At 41.5% G+C, this 16,919-nt stretch overlaps 1 protein-coding gene across 6 annotated transcripts in view; it reads left to right on the top strand.

The window, feature by feature from the left end:
- MLLT3 (MLLT3 super elongation complex subunit) overlaps positions 1-16,919 on the top strand; it is a 140,112-nt gene that overhangs the window by 80,354 nt on the left and 42,839 nt on the right. For all 6 annotated transcript variants that reach the window (XM_080574499.1, XM_080574498.1, XM_080574497.1 and 3 more), the window contains one exon: positions 8,582-8,701. In XM_080574499.1, the coding sequence (XP_080430625.1) occupies positions 8,582-8,701 (120 nt within the window). The remainder of the gene's footprint in view (positions 1-8,581; positions 8,702-16,919) is intronic.

The raw sequence follows: 16,919 nt of genomic DNA, 5'->3' as shown, positions 1-16,919 counted from the left end.
CACCCACAGCCCATGACCAAGCAAACAGAAACTTCCCCACCAGCACATCGGAGGGAGGGAGAGCTAATAATGCAGAAGAATGAAAGCTTGCAACAGCAAGGACCAGCAGGGGGAAGAGACTTACCCTGAAGCCTGAGGTGCCCTTGCAGAACTGCTTCACTGCTCTGCAGCTTGAAGAGGAAAGATCGATCACATCAGGAGTGGATGAATAAGGAACTGGAACTAAGTAAGGCAGCCTGATCTCTTCCCTGTATAACAACCATCGTGACCAAGAAAAAATGACAGGTAATGGTAGCAGGTGACTCTCTTCTGAGAGGTACAGAGGCATCCAACCTGACGCATTCTAGAGGCTTACTGGGGGCTTGTATCAGGGATATCACCAAGAGACTACCAAGTCTCGTACAGTCCACTGACTGTTATCTACTGCTGTGTGTTTCACATGGGCACCAGTAATAAAGCCAGGAGCAGCCTGAGGAGTATGAAGGACTACAGAGCCCTGGGAGCAGCAGTAAAGGACTCAGGAGCTCAGGCAGATTTTTCATCTGCCCACCCAGTCAAAGGGAAGGGGATTGAAAGGGTAAATCAACAGATGGTTACAGGGCTAGTGCCACAGACAGGGGTTCAGCTACTGAGACCGTGGAACTAGCTTTGAGAAACCTGGTCTGGTGGGGCTGATGGGGTCCACCTGTTAGAGGAGGGGAAGAACATCTTCAGTCACTGGCTTGCCAAGATAGTGAGGAGGGTTTTAAACTAGAGTTGTGGTGGGAGGGGAACCTCAATCAGTCTCGCTTATCCCAGTTGGACACCAGTGTCAGTGATAGGTGCCCAGAGCCTGGAGAAGGGTCATGGGTCAGCTGGAGAGCACCCGAAGGGCAGCACAAAGGAGTTCCAGCCACTCCAGCCAGTCAGTCACCTTCATCGGAGGCCCAACTCAGATGTCAAATGTCTCTGTGCTAGCACCCGTAGCATGGCAGATAAACAAGAGGAGTTAGAGACGTGCACACACTGCAGGGCTATGATTTTACTTACGTTACAGAGATGTGGTGGGATGGCTTCCACAGCTGGAGTGTTGGAATGGAAGGATACAGGCTCTTTAATAAGGACAGGCAGGGGAGATGACAACGGGATGTTGCTGTCTGTGTCAATGAGCAGCTGGAGTACATGGAGCTCTGCCTGGGGATGGATGAGGAGCTGACAGATAGCTTATGGGTCAGGATTAAAGGGAGGGCAGGGACAGGTGACATTACAGTGATCAAAAAGATTGAGTGGTTGAGGCCCTCTGTTGGTACATAAGAGCAGCCTCATATTCACAAGTCCTGGCCCTTTTGGGGGACTTCAACTGCTCTGATTCATGTTGGAGGGACAACACAGCAGGGTATAAACAATCCAGGGAGGTTCCTGGAACGCATCAATAATAACTTCCTTCTCCAAGGACAGAGGTGCTGTGCTGGACCATGTTCTCAACAAAAAAGAGGGGCTGGTGGGGATATGAAGCAGAAGGGCAGCCTTGGCTGCAGTGACCATGAAATGGTGGAGTTCAAGATTTTGAGGCAGTTTACAGGGGAGCAGATCCTCCTGGAAACTATGCTACGGCACATGGAAAATAAGGAGGTGATTGGTGACAGCCAGCATGGCTTCACTAAGGGCAGATTCAGACTGACAAATCTGGTGGCCTATGATGGGGTTACAGCATTGATGGAAGAGCAACTGACGTTATCTGCCTGGACTTGTGCAAAGCATTTCACACCATGATATCCTTGTCTCTCAATTGGAAAGACATGGATTGGATGGACGGACCACTCGGTGGGTAAGGAATTGGACGGATGGTCATACTCAAAGAGTTTTGATAAGGCTTTTTGAAGTATGTTAACAGGAAAAGGAGGACCTGAGCAAACACTGGTCTGATACTTAATGAGGATGGTCGCCTAACAAAGAGAGACACAGACAAAGCAGAGATGTTTGATGCATTTTTCGCCTCTGTTTTCAACACCAGTGATGGGCTCTGGGACTCCTGCTGCCCTGAGTTGGAGGACTCTGACTGTGGGGATGATAAATTCCTAGATAACCCTGAACTTGCGTGGGATTTGCTGCTCCGCCTGGATCCGTACAAGTCCATGGGGCCTTATGGGATTCATCCCAGAGTACTCAGAGTTGGCTGATGTCATTGTGGGACCTTCCTCAACTATTTTTCAATGGTGTTGGGAATCTGGAGAGGTCCCAGTTGTCTGGAGGCTGGCAAATGTGGTCTCAATTTTCAAGAAGGGCAAAAAAGATGTGGGCAATTACAGGCCTGTCAGTCTCACTTCAGTGCCTGCTAAAATTATGGAGAAGATTATTGTGGGAGTTACTGAAAAACACGTAAAGGGCAACACAGTCATTGGTCAGAGCCAACATGGGTTCAGTATGGGAAGGTCATGTCTAGCAAACATAATTTCCTTCTGTGACAACATCACCCAACTCGTTGACCAAAGGAAGCCAGCCAATGTAATCTTTCTGGATTTCAGTAAAGCTTTCGATACTGTGCCACAGTATAACAAAGATGTTACTGTCTGAAGTAGGGCAACAAATATTGTAAAGGGTGTACAGGAGAAGACGTTATGAGGAGCAGCTGAAGTCACTTGGATTGTCAAGTCTGAAGAAGAGGAGACTGATGGGAGACCTTATTATTATCTACAACTTCTTCACGAGGGGAGCGGAGGGGCAGGCGCTGAGCTCTGCTCTCTGGTAACCAGTGATAGGACCTAAGGGAACATCTTGAAGCTGTGACAGGTGAGGTTCAGGTTAGGCATCAAGAGGTTTTTCGGCAAGAGGGTGGTCAGGCACTGGAATAGGATCCCCAGGGCAGCAGTCATGGGACTGAGCCTGCTAGAGTTCAAGAAATGTTCAGACAGTGCTCTCAAGACACATGGTCTGATTTTCAGTTTTTTATTGGAGGGTGCTTTGGGGATGCAGGAGTTGGATTCAATGATCCTTGTGGATCCCTTCCAGCTTGGATTTTCTGTGATTCTGTGATTCTAAATTGGAGAGACATGGTTTGATGGATGGACCACTCACTGGATTAAAAATTGACTGGATGATTGCATTCAGAGAGTTGCAGTCAAGATCTTGATGTCCAAGTGGAGACCAGTGACAAATGGCATTCCACAGGGAATGGCATTCCGCAGTACATTCAATGGTATTGGGACCGGTGCAGTATAACATCTCTGTCAGTGATATGGACAGTGAAATTGAGTGCCCCCTCAGCAAGTTTGCCCATGACACCAAGCTGTGTGCTGCGGTCAATGTGCTTGAGAGAAGGGATGGAGCTGTACAGGCTCGAGAGGTGGGCCTGTGTGAACCTCGTGGAGTTCAAGACAAGTGCAAGGTGCTGCACCTGGGTCAGGGCAATCCCAAACGTGAATACAGGCTGGGTGGAGAATGGATTGAGAGCAGCCCTTATGAGAAGGATTTGGGCATGTTGTTGGATGAAAAGCTAAACATGAGCTGGCAGTCTGGGCTTACAGTCCAAAAGGCCAACCATTTTCTGAGCTGCATCAAAAGCAGCATGGCCAGCAAGTCGAGGGAGATAATTCGCCCCCAATACTCTGCTCTTGTGAGATGCCACTTGGAGCACTGCGTTCAGCTCTGCGGCCCCCAACATAAGAAGGAGATGGAGCTGTTAGAGCAAGTCGAGAGGAGGGCCACAAAGATGATCAGAGGGCTGGAGCACCTCTCCTATAAAGACAGGCTGAGGAAGTTGTGGTTGTTCAGCCTGGAGAAGAAAAGACTGGGGAGACCTCATCGCAGCCTTCTAGTACCTAATGGGAGTCTACAAGAAAGCAGGAGAGGAACTCTGTCAGGGAGTGTAGTAATAGGACAAGTGGTAATGATTTTAAACTAAAAGAGGGGAGATTTAGGTGGAATGGAAATGGAATTCGTACACTGGGTTTAAAATATTCAAGAGGAAGTACTTTTCCTGTAAGGAAGAAATTCTTCACTATCTTTAAAAGTCTCTTCCAGCCCAAACTTTTCTGTGATTTTTAAGTTAGCATTAGCATTATTAAAAACAATGATATGGATACAGTTTCTGGTGCAGGAATTCCCTAAACCATAGATCACTGAGAGGAGGTAGGGGACAGGGAAAGAATAATTCTCCATTATTTGTCCTGTGCTTGTATTTTTTCCCATAACTGTCACCGTTGACAACATCAAAGACATGCTGTGATCTTAGCTTAACCTTTCTTCTGCCTGAATACAGTCAATATTAACCTAAATCGCTGAAGGAGCAGCAAAACTATAACTGGATGTTCATGCTTTGAGTGCTGGTGAATTCAGCGTGTTATTGTATTGCTTTTTAAACTGACTCCTTTAAAGCTGAGCTCTTGCCTCTGTCATTTCATCTTGCTTCGCTAATACCAGCACTGTTGTCAGATACTGCTCTGCTAGTACACATTACCAGTTCATCGGGAACTTGTGGAAGTGGCTGAGGAGTTAATACTTTTGCTGGGTTTTGTCCCTAAATTTATTGTTGGAGCAGACAAGCACCCACCCCGAATGGTCTTGGGTGCCTGGCTTACGCATGGGCTGAGGTATTGTCAGCATACTGGAGTAAACCCTTCTGTGCAACTTTAAGCTGGCAGGGAACTTGGCAGTGCAGAAGGGAGGAAGTGAGTAACAAAGTATAGAGAGAGTGGCCTTGTTGGAGACCTCTTAGTTTGCTTTTGATGACCTTGCATTCTTGCTGTAGAGTTAATGGCTTGCTTTGATAAACTCATTTCCATCTTCTCCTCTTTTTATGTAGCCTTGACTTAGTGTAGCTGTGTACATATACATACACACGCAGACAGACACATGTATAAACAGTATATGCTGCCAGTGTGATAGTGGCAATGTGAAAGTAGGAACTTGCTCTGAAAACTCATTGAAGTATGCTTGCCATGTTGTGCATTTCTGTTTGCAAGAGTTAATCTTTGGCTAATAGGAGAATGAAGGGCAGGTACCTGCTGCAGTAGCTGCTATAGTTCTGTTTGCTGGGCTCTTTCGGGAGTAGTGCTTAAACTGGATATATAGCTGTCTCTTTCCTAAGTTTAGCCAAAAGGGAAATTCGTTTCATTTCAAAAAAAATATATTTGTAGGCACGTTTTGTCCTTTTTTGGGTAATCTTGGCAAACAAAACTAACATTTTGCAAGAATTTGAGAGTTTTTAACGTTAATATTAACTTAATTCTTTTGAAGGAAGAGAAGACAAGTGATTTTCCCTGACATAGGGGATTTTAGTCAGGACCAGATCGTACTTCTGACAGAGATCGGTTTGGAAGATAGAGATGTGTATTTTATTGTAGGGGCCAAGAAGTGAATTTTACAGAAGATTTTCCTGGCCTTTTGTTGTCCGTGTAGTGTTTATCTGGAATGCTGAACTGAGGTTCTGCTTTATTGCATTCATTTTTGATTGCATTAAAGAACATTTTGAATCTACAATTGCCATTTTTTCATGGAATTTATAGTGAAATAGCAGGCTGAAGGAGTCAATACACTGAATTTTTTGTGGCTCACAGTTTGGAATGTCCAGGTTTTGTCTTCTAAAAAGTGTACAGGATATGTTTTTCTTTGTGTGGAACTAGATTTGCCAAACCTGCCTGACCTCAGATACTAAAGCTGTCTGTCCAAGCCCTGTAGATTTTTCTTTAGGGTCATCCTGTGTCTAAATGTATAATCTGGCATACTGAGGCTGTTAATGGTCCAAAAAATTCTCTAATGCTTGTCTAGAAACTGAGTTACCTGAGAAATCCATATACTTTTTTTTTTTTAATGTCAGCTTTCTAGGAATATTCAGAAGTATTTCTAAACTGAAATGTTTGTGTATTTTGAAAAGAGAATTTATGTAGTTGTTGAATCTCAGTTAATTTTAGTGAGTCAGAATTCTGTGCTTCAGGGAGAAAATGGCAGCTTCTGACCCCAGAAGAAAGATTCTTGGCAGAATTTTTTGTTTCTTTGGATTTAATCATCAATGCAAGGCAGACACTGATCCTCCAGACCGTGTTTCTGCATAACATGCATATGCATCACTCTCTTGCTTGAGTGCATGAGCAGAACTGCTTTGTGCCAACAAAATACCTGCTTAAACTCCTCAATAATGGGCAACGTTATATCTACTCCTGCTGAAAGATGAATTGGTTTTAATGCAAGTGGTATTTTCTGTGATGGAAGTTGATGGGCTTAAAACATTGCATTAAGTTTAATTTAAAGGAGAACAATCTTATTTAATCACCCATTTGACTTTTTTTTTTTTGAGTAAATAATGATAGAGACAAATGTATTTTTCTCTATCTGTTATACAGGTTTACGGTATACACAAGTGGCAACAGATTTTCCTTGTCTTTATCACTGACTATTTGTTACTTCTGTCTTTCCTTGTATTCAGCTGGGCTGAATTCAGCCAAAACACCTGGTAAATTGAGGTGAGAGAGTATCCGTCAGGCTAAATAAAATCATTTACTGTGATTCACAACAGCTAATCTCTGTGGACCTCACTACAAGATTGATGCCGTTGTTTTCTGCCCAGTTGTTTTTTGAGTGTTCTGTCTCCTTGCGTGCTCTGGCTTAGGGGTCTGAGAAATGGAAAAGAGGAACTGAGGAGTAAATGTGCTATGTGCCTTGCGCGGAATCTTACTTCACAATGTTTATTGAATGCATTTATATATATATATATATTTTTTTTTTTAATATATTTTTTAATACATGAGCCTCTGGTCAAGGAAGGAGAAAAAAACTAAGTTGTGACTTAGATTGCCTGCATTCTCCTCCTTAGGATTCTAGCTGCAGTGTTGGAAAGGTAACGGTCAACTTACAAGCCAATAAAAGAAAAAAATCTTTCTTACCCGGACATGTCCCTTACTATTCTCCTGGCTACCACATGATTTTAGAACAATGTTGTCTACAGCAAGATTCATGTGGAGCTTTTGTTTAATAAATAAATGAATAAATAAAAAATTGAAATTATGACTTGAAAAAGTTGTAGGTAGTAAATAACAGTCCTTCTTGACTTGACTTGAATGGAGAGAGAAAATATGAAGTATACGAATCTATAGCCTAGATTTAACACTTCTGTACTATCCACAGAGTACAAGTCTATGATTGGCTGAACTATCTGCAGTCTCTTGGATTTATCTGTTGGTAATTATGAGACTTTAAAATCAAGAAAGGCAGCTAGACCCTTGTCATAGCAAAAATGTTGTTTGCTCATCAGCTATCCAGTTTACTGTACGCTAGGTAAAGCAGAAACTTGAAGTTAGAAGTTCAAGCTACAGCTCTGCTGCTTTCATAATAAAACCTAACGCTGTTTGTACAGTGTATCTTTTTAGTGGGTTAACCCTGGGTCAAGATAAAACTCCAAGCAGTTGCTCAGTTACTCATTCCTTCTCCTCAATAGGCCAGGAGGAAAAGATGGGATAAGAAAGCTCATGGGTTGAGAGAAAGAGATTGCTGCTTACCAGTTATTGACATGGGCAGCACAGCCTCAATTGAGGGAAAAATGATTTAATTTATTGCTGATGAACATACATTTGGATAGTGAGAAGTAAAGGCAAACATTACCATCTCCTTCCTTCCTCCTTCCTGTGCTTGACTTCACTCCTTCATTCTTGACTCCTCTACCTCTTACCATGCCACAAGCTGTACGGGGGGTTCGGTCCATAGCAGTTACCTGCTGCTCCTTGCTCCTCACACTTTTGCCCTGATCCATTGCGGGTCCTGTCAGCAGGCTGCTGTGTTTAAAGAACTGCTCTAGTGCAGGCTCTCCACGTCTTTCAGAGTATATCCACTTGCTCTGGTGTGAAAGTACTCCATGGGCTGTGTGTGGATATCTGCTCTGGCATGGTCCTCTCCATGGGCTGCAGGGAACTAGTGCTCCAGATGCCAGAGCAGGTTTCTTCCCTTCCTTCTTCTCTGACCTTGCCTATTTGCACTGCAGTTTCTCACACTTTTTTCCTCTTATCTCCTCAGCCTTAAAACTGTTCTCCCAGAGGCACAACCAGCTTTGCTTTAGGGAATCAGCCGTGTTCTGCTGTGAGGCTGTTGGAGCTCACACAGTCCAGCATGAGGCAGCCCCTGGTCTCTCACCGAGGCGAACCCTGCCACCAAAACCTTGCTGCCTGTACCCATTACAGTCTTCAGTTGCATTGCTGTAGTTGAAAGCAAAGGCAGATGCACATGCACATTTCTGTATGGGACATCAGTAGCCTGCAGAACCTTTTAGTGCAGGTGGAATGGACATTCAAAGGTACCAGACATCGCTCAAGACAAAGAAAAGGATGTTAAGAACTCAGTTGCAATGCTGTGTAAGCAGGTGTATTAGAACATGTTTTGCAGTTTTCTGAGGGGCTCGCACTGTACTTACTTGAGAATCAAAAGATTTGATTTGTTCATTGAATAGTGGATGGCCATGTGGTTGGCCATAGTCTCATCTCCTGTTGAGAAGAAACAAATATATGGTTTATTGAAGAAATTTTATTCTCATACTAAAATGATTTACTAGTAACTTAAGCAGGTGAGACTCTCTCTCTGTGCGTAATGTTTGACTTACATGCTTTCCCTCTCACAACAGATCATGGTAATGTCAGATGGCACATCATTCTCTTCAGGGCAGAGCCTTCATCTCCCCAACCTTCCCAGTAACTCCCTGTCTTTTTCTGAAGTGAAGAAGAAATCATCTCATGGGCCAAAGGTGAGACTTATTTTGATAGAAGATACTTAAAAGGGCTTTCTCTGGGAAGTAACTTGAGAAGAAAAACCTTTCTAGGTATTTTTGCAATTTGTGACATTGTTCAGTGGTGACAACATATTAACATTTCTTCAATGTGAAGTTACCGTTAGCCACATGCAAATAATGCATAAAACAGAGAATAGGTGCTACCTGAAGTGTTACTTTTCTGTTTTCTGAACATGCATGGTTGTTTTTCTCCTTTTCCAGAAGGAATTATAATTGCCTGTTGTAGCATTAGGAGATCGTGAGCATGGAAGTCTGATCTACAGAAATGTGAAAATATTACAAAATACTATAATTATTTCATTTGTCTAGTATCTTTAAATGAATGTTTTTTAAGGTAACTGTGTGAAGTGAAGCCTGGAAGTTGTATTCTTTGTAGCATTTTTCATTTTGTTTAAAGTTCAGGGGTTAAATCTTTACTAGGTGTTTCAAATATATTGACAAATCATCAGTCTCTAGGACATCAGATTGAAACCCCAACTTAGGACATGGCAGAGAGATAAATTCCAATGAACCTGTTGAATAATATGTGGGCCTTTCCAAAACAGCAGGGAACTTCAGTATGATGTAATGAATTAATCACGTGAGAGAATGAAGAGCACCTTGTTATTAAATGGGAAAGAAATGCAACACAATTACTTGATTCATGAATGAATTAACTTACATGACCTTTTTATGTTCCATTAAATTTTGTTTTGATTTTTTTCATCTTCTCTCAGTTTGAAATACATTACTTAATCTTGCTGGTGTCTGAGTTTGTGTAAGAGCAATATCCTTCTTTATCAATAACTTTCATGTTCTGTAGCTATAAAAATACTATCTTCTGGAAAAATGCTAGTTCTTCTATCTTGTAAGTTCTTGTAAGAACTGTCAGATAATGAACTATGGTATGTCTAAGCGTGTCCATTGATAAGAATGCATTCTTATCAAAACAGAAAGGATACATAGAGGGGAAAAAAAGCTCTTTGACATGCTCCTGCCTACTTTGCGTTGTATTGGAGTGACTCACAATCTGTAATGCAGTTCTTGCAACATTTAAAGAAGATATGGACATGTTGGTTTTGTTTTTCTAGTGAGGAGATGAGGGTCAGATTGAAGGTACTTTGGCATTTCAAAATTGGTACTTAATGACTAAGAAGCAGGTAACTGTCCATCTGCTTATTCTAGGACGTATCTGCCTATATTTGGACACTGAAGATGAGTTATTTTGCCACCTTACTGTCAGTAATAGGGGTTCTTGTGAGGCTGGATAGCTCCGTAGAGTACTGTTTCTGAACCACTACTTTGGATTCAGGTGTAATGTTGGTTCACCCTTGCACTGCATGCCAAAACAGGCCTACTGAGGCTTGGCCTGAAATAAGCAACCCAAACACCTGTAGGAGGACTTCAGGCTGAGTGCAGGAGTTATAACAAGTCCTACACTACTGCTTCTGCTAGTAACTGTACTCTTTGGTAAGTGTTGAATTTGAGGGTTGTTCATTTCACAAGCCAGTGCTAACTGAGATGTCATTTTCTAAGGCCGCCCTATAAAGACAGTGAACCTTTGTTTGGTGTAGAAAACTGACATGCATGGAAGGTGGTTGGGGTGAAGAGAGTCTTACATGTTTGCTGCACTCTTCCTTGAAAACAAATGTTTGAAATCTTTCATTTCTGCTGAAGCAAACACCTGCAGTGAATTTGACCCAGTTTTACAGCCAGAAGATGATGCTGGAGGAGTCAGTATGAGTCAGATGTACACCACAACTTAGCATTGTATTCAATATTTGTATCTGTGGCCAGTGTGACTAGGGAAGTGATTGTCCCTCTGTACCTTGCTCTGGTGAGGCTGCACCTTGAATACTGTGTTCAGTTTTGGTCCCCTCACTACAAGAAAGATATTGAGGCCCTGGAGCGTGGCCAGAGAAGGGCCATGAAGTTGGTGAAGGGTCTAGAGAACAAGTCTTACAAGGAGTGGCTGAGGGAACTGGGGTTGTTTAGCCTAGAGAAAAGGAGGCTCAGGGGAGGCATTACCACTCTGCAACTGACTCTAAAGAGGTTGTATTGGGGTGGGGGTCGGTCTCTTCTCCAAAGCAACAAGAGATAGGACAAAAGGAAATGGCCTCAAGTTGCGCCAGGGGAGGGTCAGGTTGGATATTAGGAAAAATTACTTCGCCAAAAGGGTTCTGCAGCACTGGAACAGGTTGCCCACAGAAGTAGAGTCACCATCACTGAAGGTCTTCAAAAGACCTGTAGATGTTGAACACAGGGACATGGTTTACTGGTAGACTTGGCAGTGCTAGGTTAATGGTTGGACTTAATGATCTTAGAAGACTTTTCTGACCTAAATGATTTTGTGATTCTATAAAATACGGATATTCAGCAGCAATGCTGTGTATCTGACTTTTTTTTTTCTATGTGGTATGCTGTTCACTGGAACATTTAATAGTGAGAAGAGATGTAGAAAATAGGTGTCTTGGTAGTTCTGGGTGTAAATAATATACTTTATTATGGGTGTCTGTACTCTAGGGTGTCTGGCCCTGATCATTTTGGGGTTTTCCTTCTACAGCAGTAGCCCTTTGATGTGCTTGGTTTGGTTTGGGTATGTTTTTTGTCGGTGAATAACAAAGTTGAGGTCAAGTTTTAACTCTGAATGTGGAAAATCAGAATCTAAGGATGTTTGCTTACTCACTTAGCATCCACAAACTACCACATGGGCTTTATGGTTAGGGGAAAATTACAGTTAAGACTGTAAAACCTCTGCAAAGAAGTGGTGTTGTTGGCTTAGCATTCACTTATCAAAAAATACAATAGCCTGTGAAATAAGAGAGAACTGACAGTTGGTTTTCTGTTTCACGGTCTTCTGAAATTATATATTAAAAACAGGAATGTATTTCTAAAAATCTGTTTGTTTAATTTAATATGGAGTATATTAGTGAGCCCCAGTAGTGGTATTCTAAAACAAAGCTCTAATTTCAGAGCTGCTGCGGGCTGGCTACTATGTGTACCTGTGCTGATATTAAGTTGTATTACTCTGCCTATTTGTACTGTGTAAATACTTTATACACAGAATGTGGAATAGCTTGATAATTATTGTTGGGATGACTATATCTTTGGGAGAGAGATATATTGTCAGCTGCAATGAAATGAGGTTTACTTTATAAACAAATAAACAAAAGCTCTTATTCCAGTGTCTGACTAGGAAAAAAAAAGTGTTTTGTGTTCCCTTTCACCTTTGGGCTTTCTCTGTCTAACCAGTGAGTTTTCTAATTCTCCTACTTCTGATTCTTATGATGTCACTGGTCATAATAGTTCAGCGGGCAGGACAAGCAAGTCTTCTGAAGAGTGGAAAGCTTTGTAAATCTGTAAAAAGAATAACAGAATCATAGATTGGTTTGGGTTGGAAGGGACCTTAAAGATCATCTAGTTGCAGCCCCACTGCCATGGGCAGTGACACCTTTCACCAGACCAGGATAGCTGAACCAGCAGCAGACGAATTCATGTCCAAAGTGCAGCTAGCAGTTGAAAGAATACCGTAGCATTTATGGAAACTCTCAGCTGTGTTGGTGTTTTCCTCCAAATCAAGTAGTGTTTGTAGTCAAATAACAAACACGTTTGTATTCAACAGAAATCTGAATTTCTTCATGTAATTGCTTCTAGATACCTTCCTTATCTTTTTCTCTTAAGAGCGGAAGGCATATTTGAAACTAACTCTATGGCTGCATTCTCAGTAGGTGTAACATGTGAAGAAATACCGTGTTCTGTTATTTAAATTACAAATGGAAATAACGCATGGTTTTGGGATCAATAATCCTAAGTTTGTGGGCTAATACTGCAATATAGTAGACTGGCAAAGCCATGACAGTACTCAGGTTAATCACTTAACCGAATTAAACAATACCTTCCTCCCCTCCAACTGTTTCATTTGTTAATTAGCTTCCCAACGTCTGTCAGCAATTGGGGATGTTTGAAGTGATTTCCAGAGTATATTGTTTATCCCAATCTATATTCAAGCAAATTGGGAATTATGCGATATGAAGCCACTATCCAGCCCTGCCAGATGTATAGAGTTCAACACTTTTTTTTTTTTTTGCCCGGTAGTTGCAGAATTGTTTTAATCTGCAATGTGTTATCCGTTGAGAGGCACAGGTAAGATCTTAGATTTTCTGTGTTGATAAGATCTTAGGTTTTTTTCATACTTCAAAAGATATTTATTTTTAAAGGCCTGTCGGTACCGTTCTATGAAAGGAGTTATATTTGTTGAAGTACTGCGTGTACATAGTGTTACTTGGATTAAGAAATGAAAACATCTACTGGTATTTTAACATTTGTTTAATGCTCTGTATTATTCTTTTGATGTTTGTTATGCAATGTATCAAAGTAACACTCGGTTGGATTGCTTCAACTAATATTTGATGAATACACAAATGTAAGCTACGGTATGTAAATATATCACCTGTCAAAAAACCACAGTCTCTATTTTGCATATGCAGCCTGAGAAACAACTGTTCTATTTGTTGCTCTTGATAGAAATATGTCATTTACTTTTATTTCTTGCAACACTTCTTAAGGTGGGGAGGAAAACAAACATTTAAACACCCCGTTAGGTTTTGTAAACAACAAAATGAGTTCAAAGTACATTCTGATTTTCAGTAAGATCTATGTTGTACATGATCTGAATATTTAGCCACATTTCATCCTTGCGAACCTTCCACATTCATCATTATGTTGATATAATTTTACTAGTGAATATATTTGGATTTTTTTCTGTCTTTCAACTTTTATGTTCCTCGTGCTGCTTCCTCTAAGTTCATAGTTGGCTTGTGTTAGGGTCATTGCAGAAAATTAGGAAATGAGTAAAGATCCCTTTTTTAGCTAGAGAACGAATGCAAGCATAAAATCAAGGGCTTGGATGTCTTAATGAGAAAGTAGCTTTCAGACAGCATGGTGTGTATATATGTTGTGGTACTAAAAGTATGGCATGTCTCTACTAAGATTTCCATGAAAACATATGTTTCCAAGTTGTAGAAAGAGGAAGGAACCCTGGTTTTAAAATTTAAAAGCCAAGAAAGATACCCAGTTCCTATTACCTTTAATACTTCTGCATCCCAGGACCTATTTCACAGTTGTCATCTGTTGGACAGCCACTAAAATGAGTGTCCCCTCATTTCAGGGATCCAAAATATGTCCTAAGGAGACTAATAGGAAACATAAGGACCCGTTTTTAATGGCACGCATTCCCCTCTCCCTAGCAGTGCTTACAGCTCTGGTATGATAGAACAAGAAAAAAGCATTAATAATAGGTCCAACATAAAATATCGAGCTTTTTAAAAGTATTATAAATTTTTGCCTTTTTTAAGATACCAGGTGAGGAGTTTGGACTAGAGTAATACATCTTAAGGAATGATTAATGCTTTTTTATTTTTGTTTTTAATTACTGGCCCTGAAAACAAGGAAGTGCCTTACATTCAGATTTTCAAATGTCATCAGAATGTTGTTTATTGTTGAGGAACATAATGGTTTTCATTTACAACTTTGCATTTCAAACTAATTTATCTTTCATTAGTGTGGAATGTTAGAACAGTGTATATTAATCTAATAGTTGACTTAGGGGATTTAAAAATTAACCCATTGTTATCTGTATGTTTGTGCCTGGTACACCTGACCAATAAGCACACAGAGTTGGAATCCACACAAAAGTCTTTTAATTAACTAATTAAATGAATCTGCAGAATTGGTTGCTTGGTGATCTTTCACAAAGCAAGCACACCTCTGACTTGAAGTACCATTGTTTATACACATATAACTTGTGAAACCTTTCCGCCTTCTAGATGTAGTCCGTGAAGACTACATCTAGAGCTACATTTAAGCACTGCCTGCTGGTTTTGCCCAGAAATCCACGGTTCATAAGTGGTATGCTTACCCGGAAGGAATTAATGAAATAATGTTCATTACCAAGGGTAATATTAAAATGTCTAAACTGCAAAAGGACGTAGGTGGTACTCTGTTGTTCCAACCTATATCCAGCAAGCCCTCTCCAATTCAAGAAGTTACCCCTCTGAAGGAAGACAGTGATCTCACTGGGGTGTAGTTCACTGATGAGTCGTCTCATAGGGAGAAATCTCTCATAGGGAGAATAAAACTGTAGCAGTAGGCACAGGACAAAGATTAAGTAAAACAGGTAAAGGTAGTGAACAGGTGGGGGAACTTAGAGCAGTCTTATTAGCTGCACATCATGGTGCCAGCCATATTTACAGACTCATATGCTGTTTTAAGGGAGCCACTGAATGGATAGGGCACTGGGCAGTCAATGACTGGCAGGTAAACAGAACCTCAGTTTGGCCAACTGATGGCTGGAAACAATTGCTGGAGGTAGAACAAAGAGGGCACTACATATTGGCTGGGTGAACGAACATGGTCATCGAAACTTGATGGCTGCTGAGTTTAACCAACTGGTAGGCAGCCTGACTGCAATAAATTAGTGTCTTAAAGGATGACCAAGAATGGGATCGCTTACTTGAATGGTTACGTGTTAAATGCGGCCCCGCTGGACAAACAGATTTATATTGGGGAGGCATAGCCTGATACAGGATGGCCTGTATCAGTTAAACTGTGAATGAGTTGTGACTGCCTGTTCACAATGTCGTTTATGACTTAACAAAGACCACCTGAGTAAAGCACCTTCCCTGTGTATCTGAGATAAGAAAACGTTGTAGCACAGCTGACAGATTGATTATATTTGCCCACTATGACCCTCAGGGGGTAAAAGATACATATTGGTAGGGGTGGAAGTAATCTCAGAAATTACCATGGCCACAGCTGCTACTGCTGCCACAGGGAAAAATACAGTCCATAGCCTGAAGGAATTGTTTAGTACACTTCCCCTTCCACAGGAGATTCCAAGTGATAATGGATCACACTTTACAGCCACAGTGTACAAGACTGGGCAAAGGAAGAAGGGATCCAGTGGGTATTTCACAACCCATACTGCCCCCAAGCCAATGGTATTGCTGAGAGAACAAATGGGTTGGTCAAGCGTTTTGCTAAAACTTACGAATCTGAATGGTATCTACGACTGTCTAATGCCATCTATCAGTTAAATAATAGATAGAGCTGAGATGGTTGACTGAAGATGAAAGCTTTTTGCCCTTCTGCCACAACTGTGCTACCAAAAGCAGGTGAAAAAACAGGGGAGCACCCTAGAGTAGCTTTTATGCAGGCCAGCCTGTGCTGGTGAAAATGCCTCGGATTGGAGTACAAATGGTACTGGCTAAACCCAAAAATCCCTATGTATGGAAAGCCAGATTGCTCAGGAAAGGTGTGCCAGATTAGCACCAGATGAATCTCACCATTTTTTTGACCCTTCTGGTTGAATACAACTGAGCATATTTTCCCTGTTTTTGTGTTCACAGAAATCCTGAGTGAACAGCATGTGGACAGCTGGAAAATGGCAAATCAGCAGTTTGATAATACTATGCTGTACCCTGGCCTTAATGCAATGCCCTTTGGTTTGTAGCCAGAAGGACTCAGAATGGCCATGGTCCCAAGTTTATGTGAAATACACTGGGAGTATGGGACTACGGTCCATCAAAGAAAATTTAAACTTGGCCACTGTGGTCATGCATGGGGCTGAAGTGTATTCCAAACATGAGTGGGACTGGGGTAGAGAAAGATTGCTGCCCCTCCTGAGGGGAATAGCCAGAGAAGAAATTCAGATAAGGTGTAGAATGGTCAATGGATCTACACATGAAAAGGTTACAAGAAATAGTGTTCAGGCCCAAGAACAATGAAGCTTTGTGTCACTGAAAAGTGGGATTGTTGATGTAACTGTACTCTAGTAGAAGCCACTTTTGTGTCTTTGGCAACAAGGATGAAAAGGACTTACATGTAGGTTTATACTCACCGTGGTCAAAGCACAAGACCATTGGGACCATGCACTGCTCAAATACACTGCAAGCACTGGAACATCTCAAAGTAAGGCAGACCTAAATCTCTCTGGTTTTATGTGGAAACAAAATATGCTTAAAGGATGAATGGGGTTGGAACACCTCTCTTTAGATGGCTAGACTCTATGCCATGCCTGGAGAGAAAGTACAAATTGGCTGCAGGTCTACTTATAGGCCTATAAGGGTCTACTTATAGGCCTAGTGGAATTTTGATTCTACCAAACCAGAAAAGAACAATGATGATTGTTATAAAA

This window comes from Anser brachyrhynchus, assembly GCF_964034855.1.
Source record: "Anser brachyrhynchus genome assembly, chromosome: Z".
Lineage (NCBI taxonomy): Eukaryota > Metazoa > Chordata > Aves > Anseriformes > Anatidae > Anser > Anser brachyrhynchus.
The sequence above is the reverse complement of the archived record's forward strand: the minus strand, read 5'-3'. Positions and strand labels throughout refer to the sequence as shown.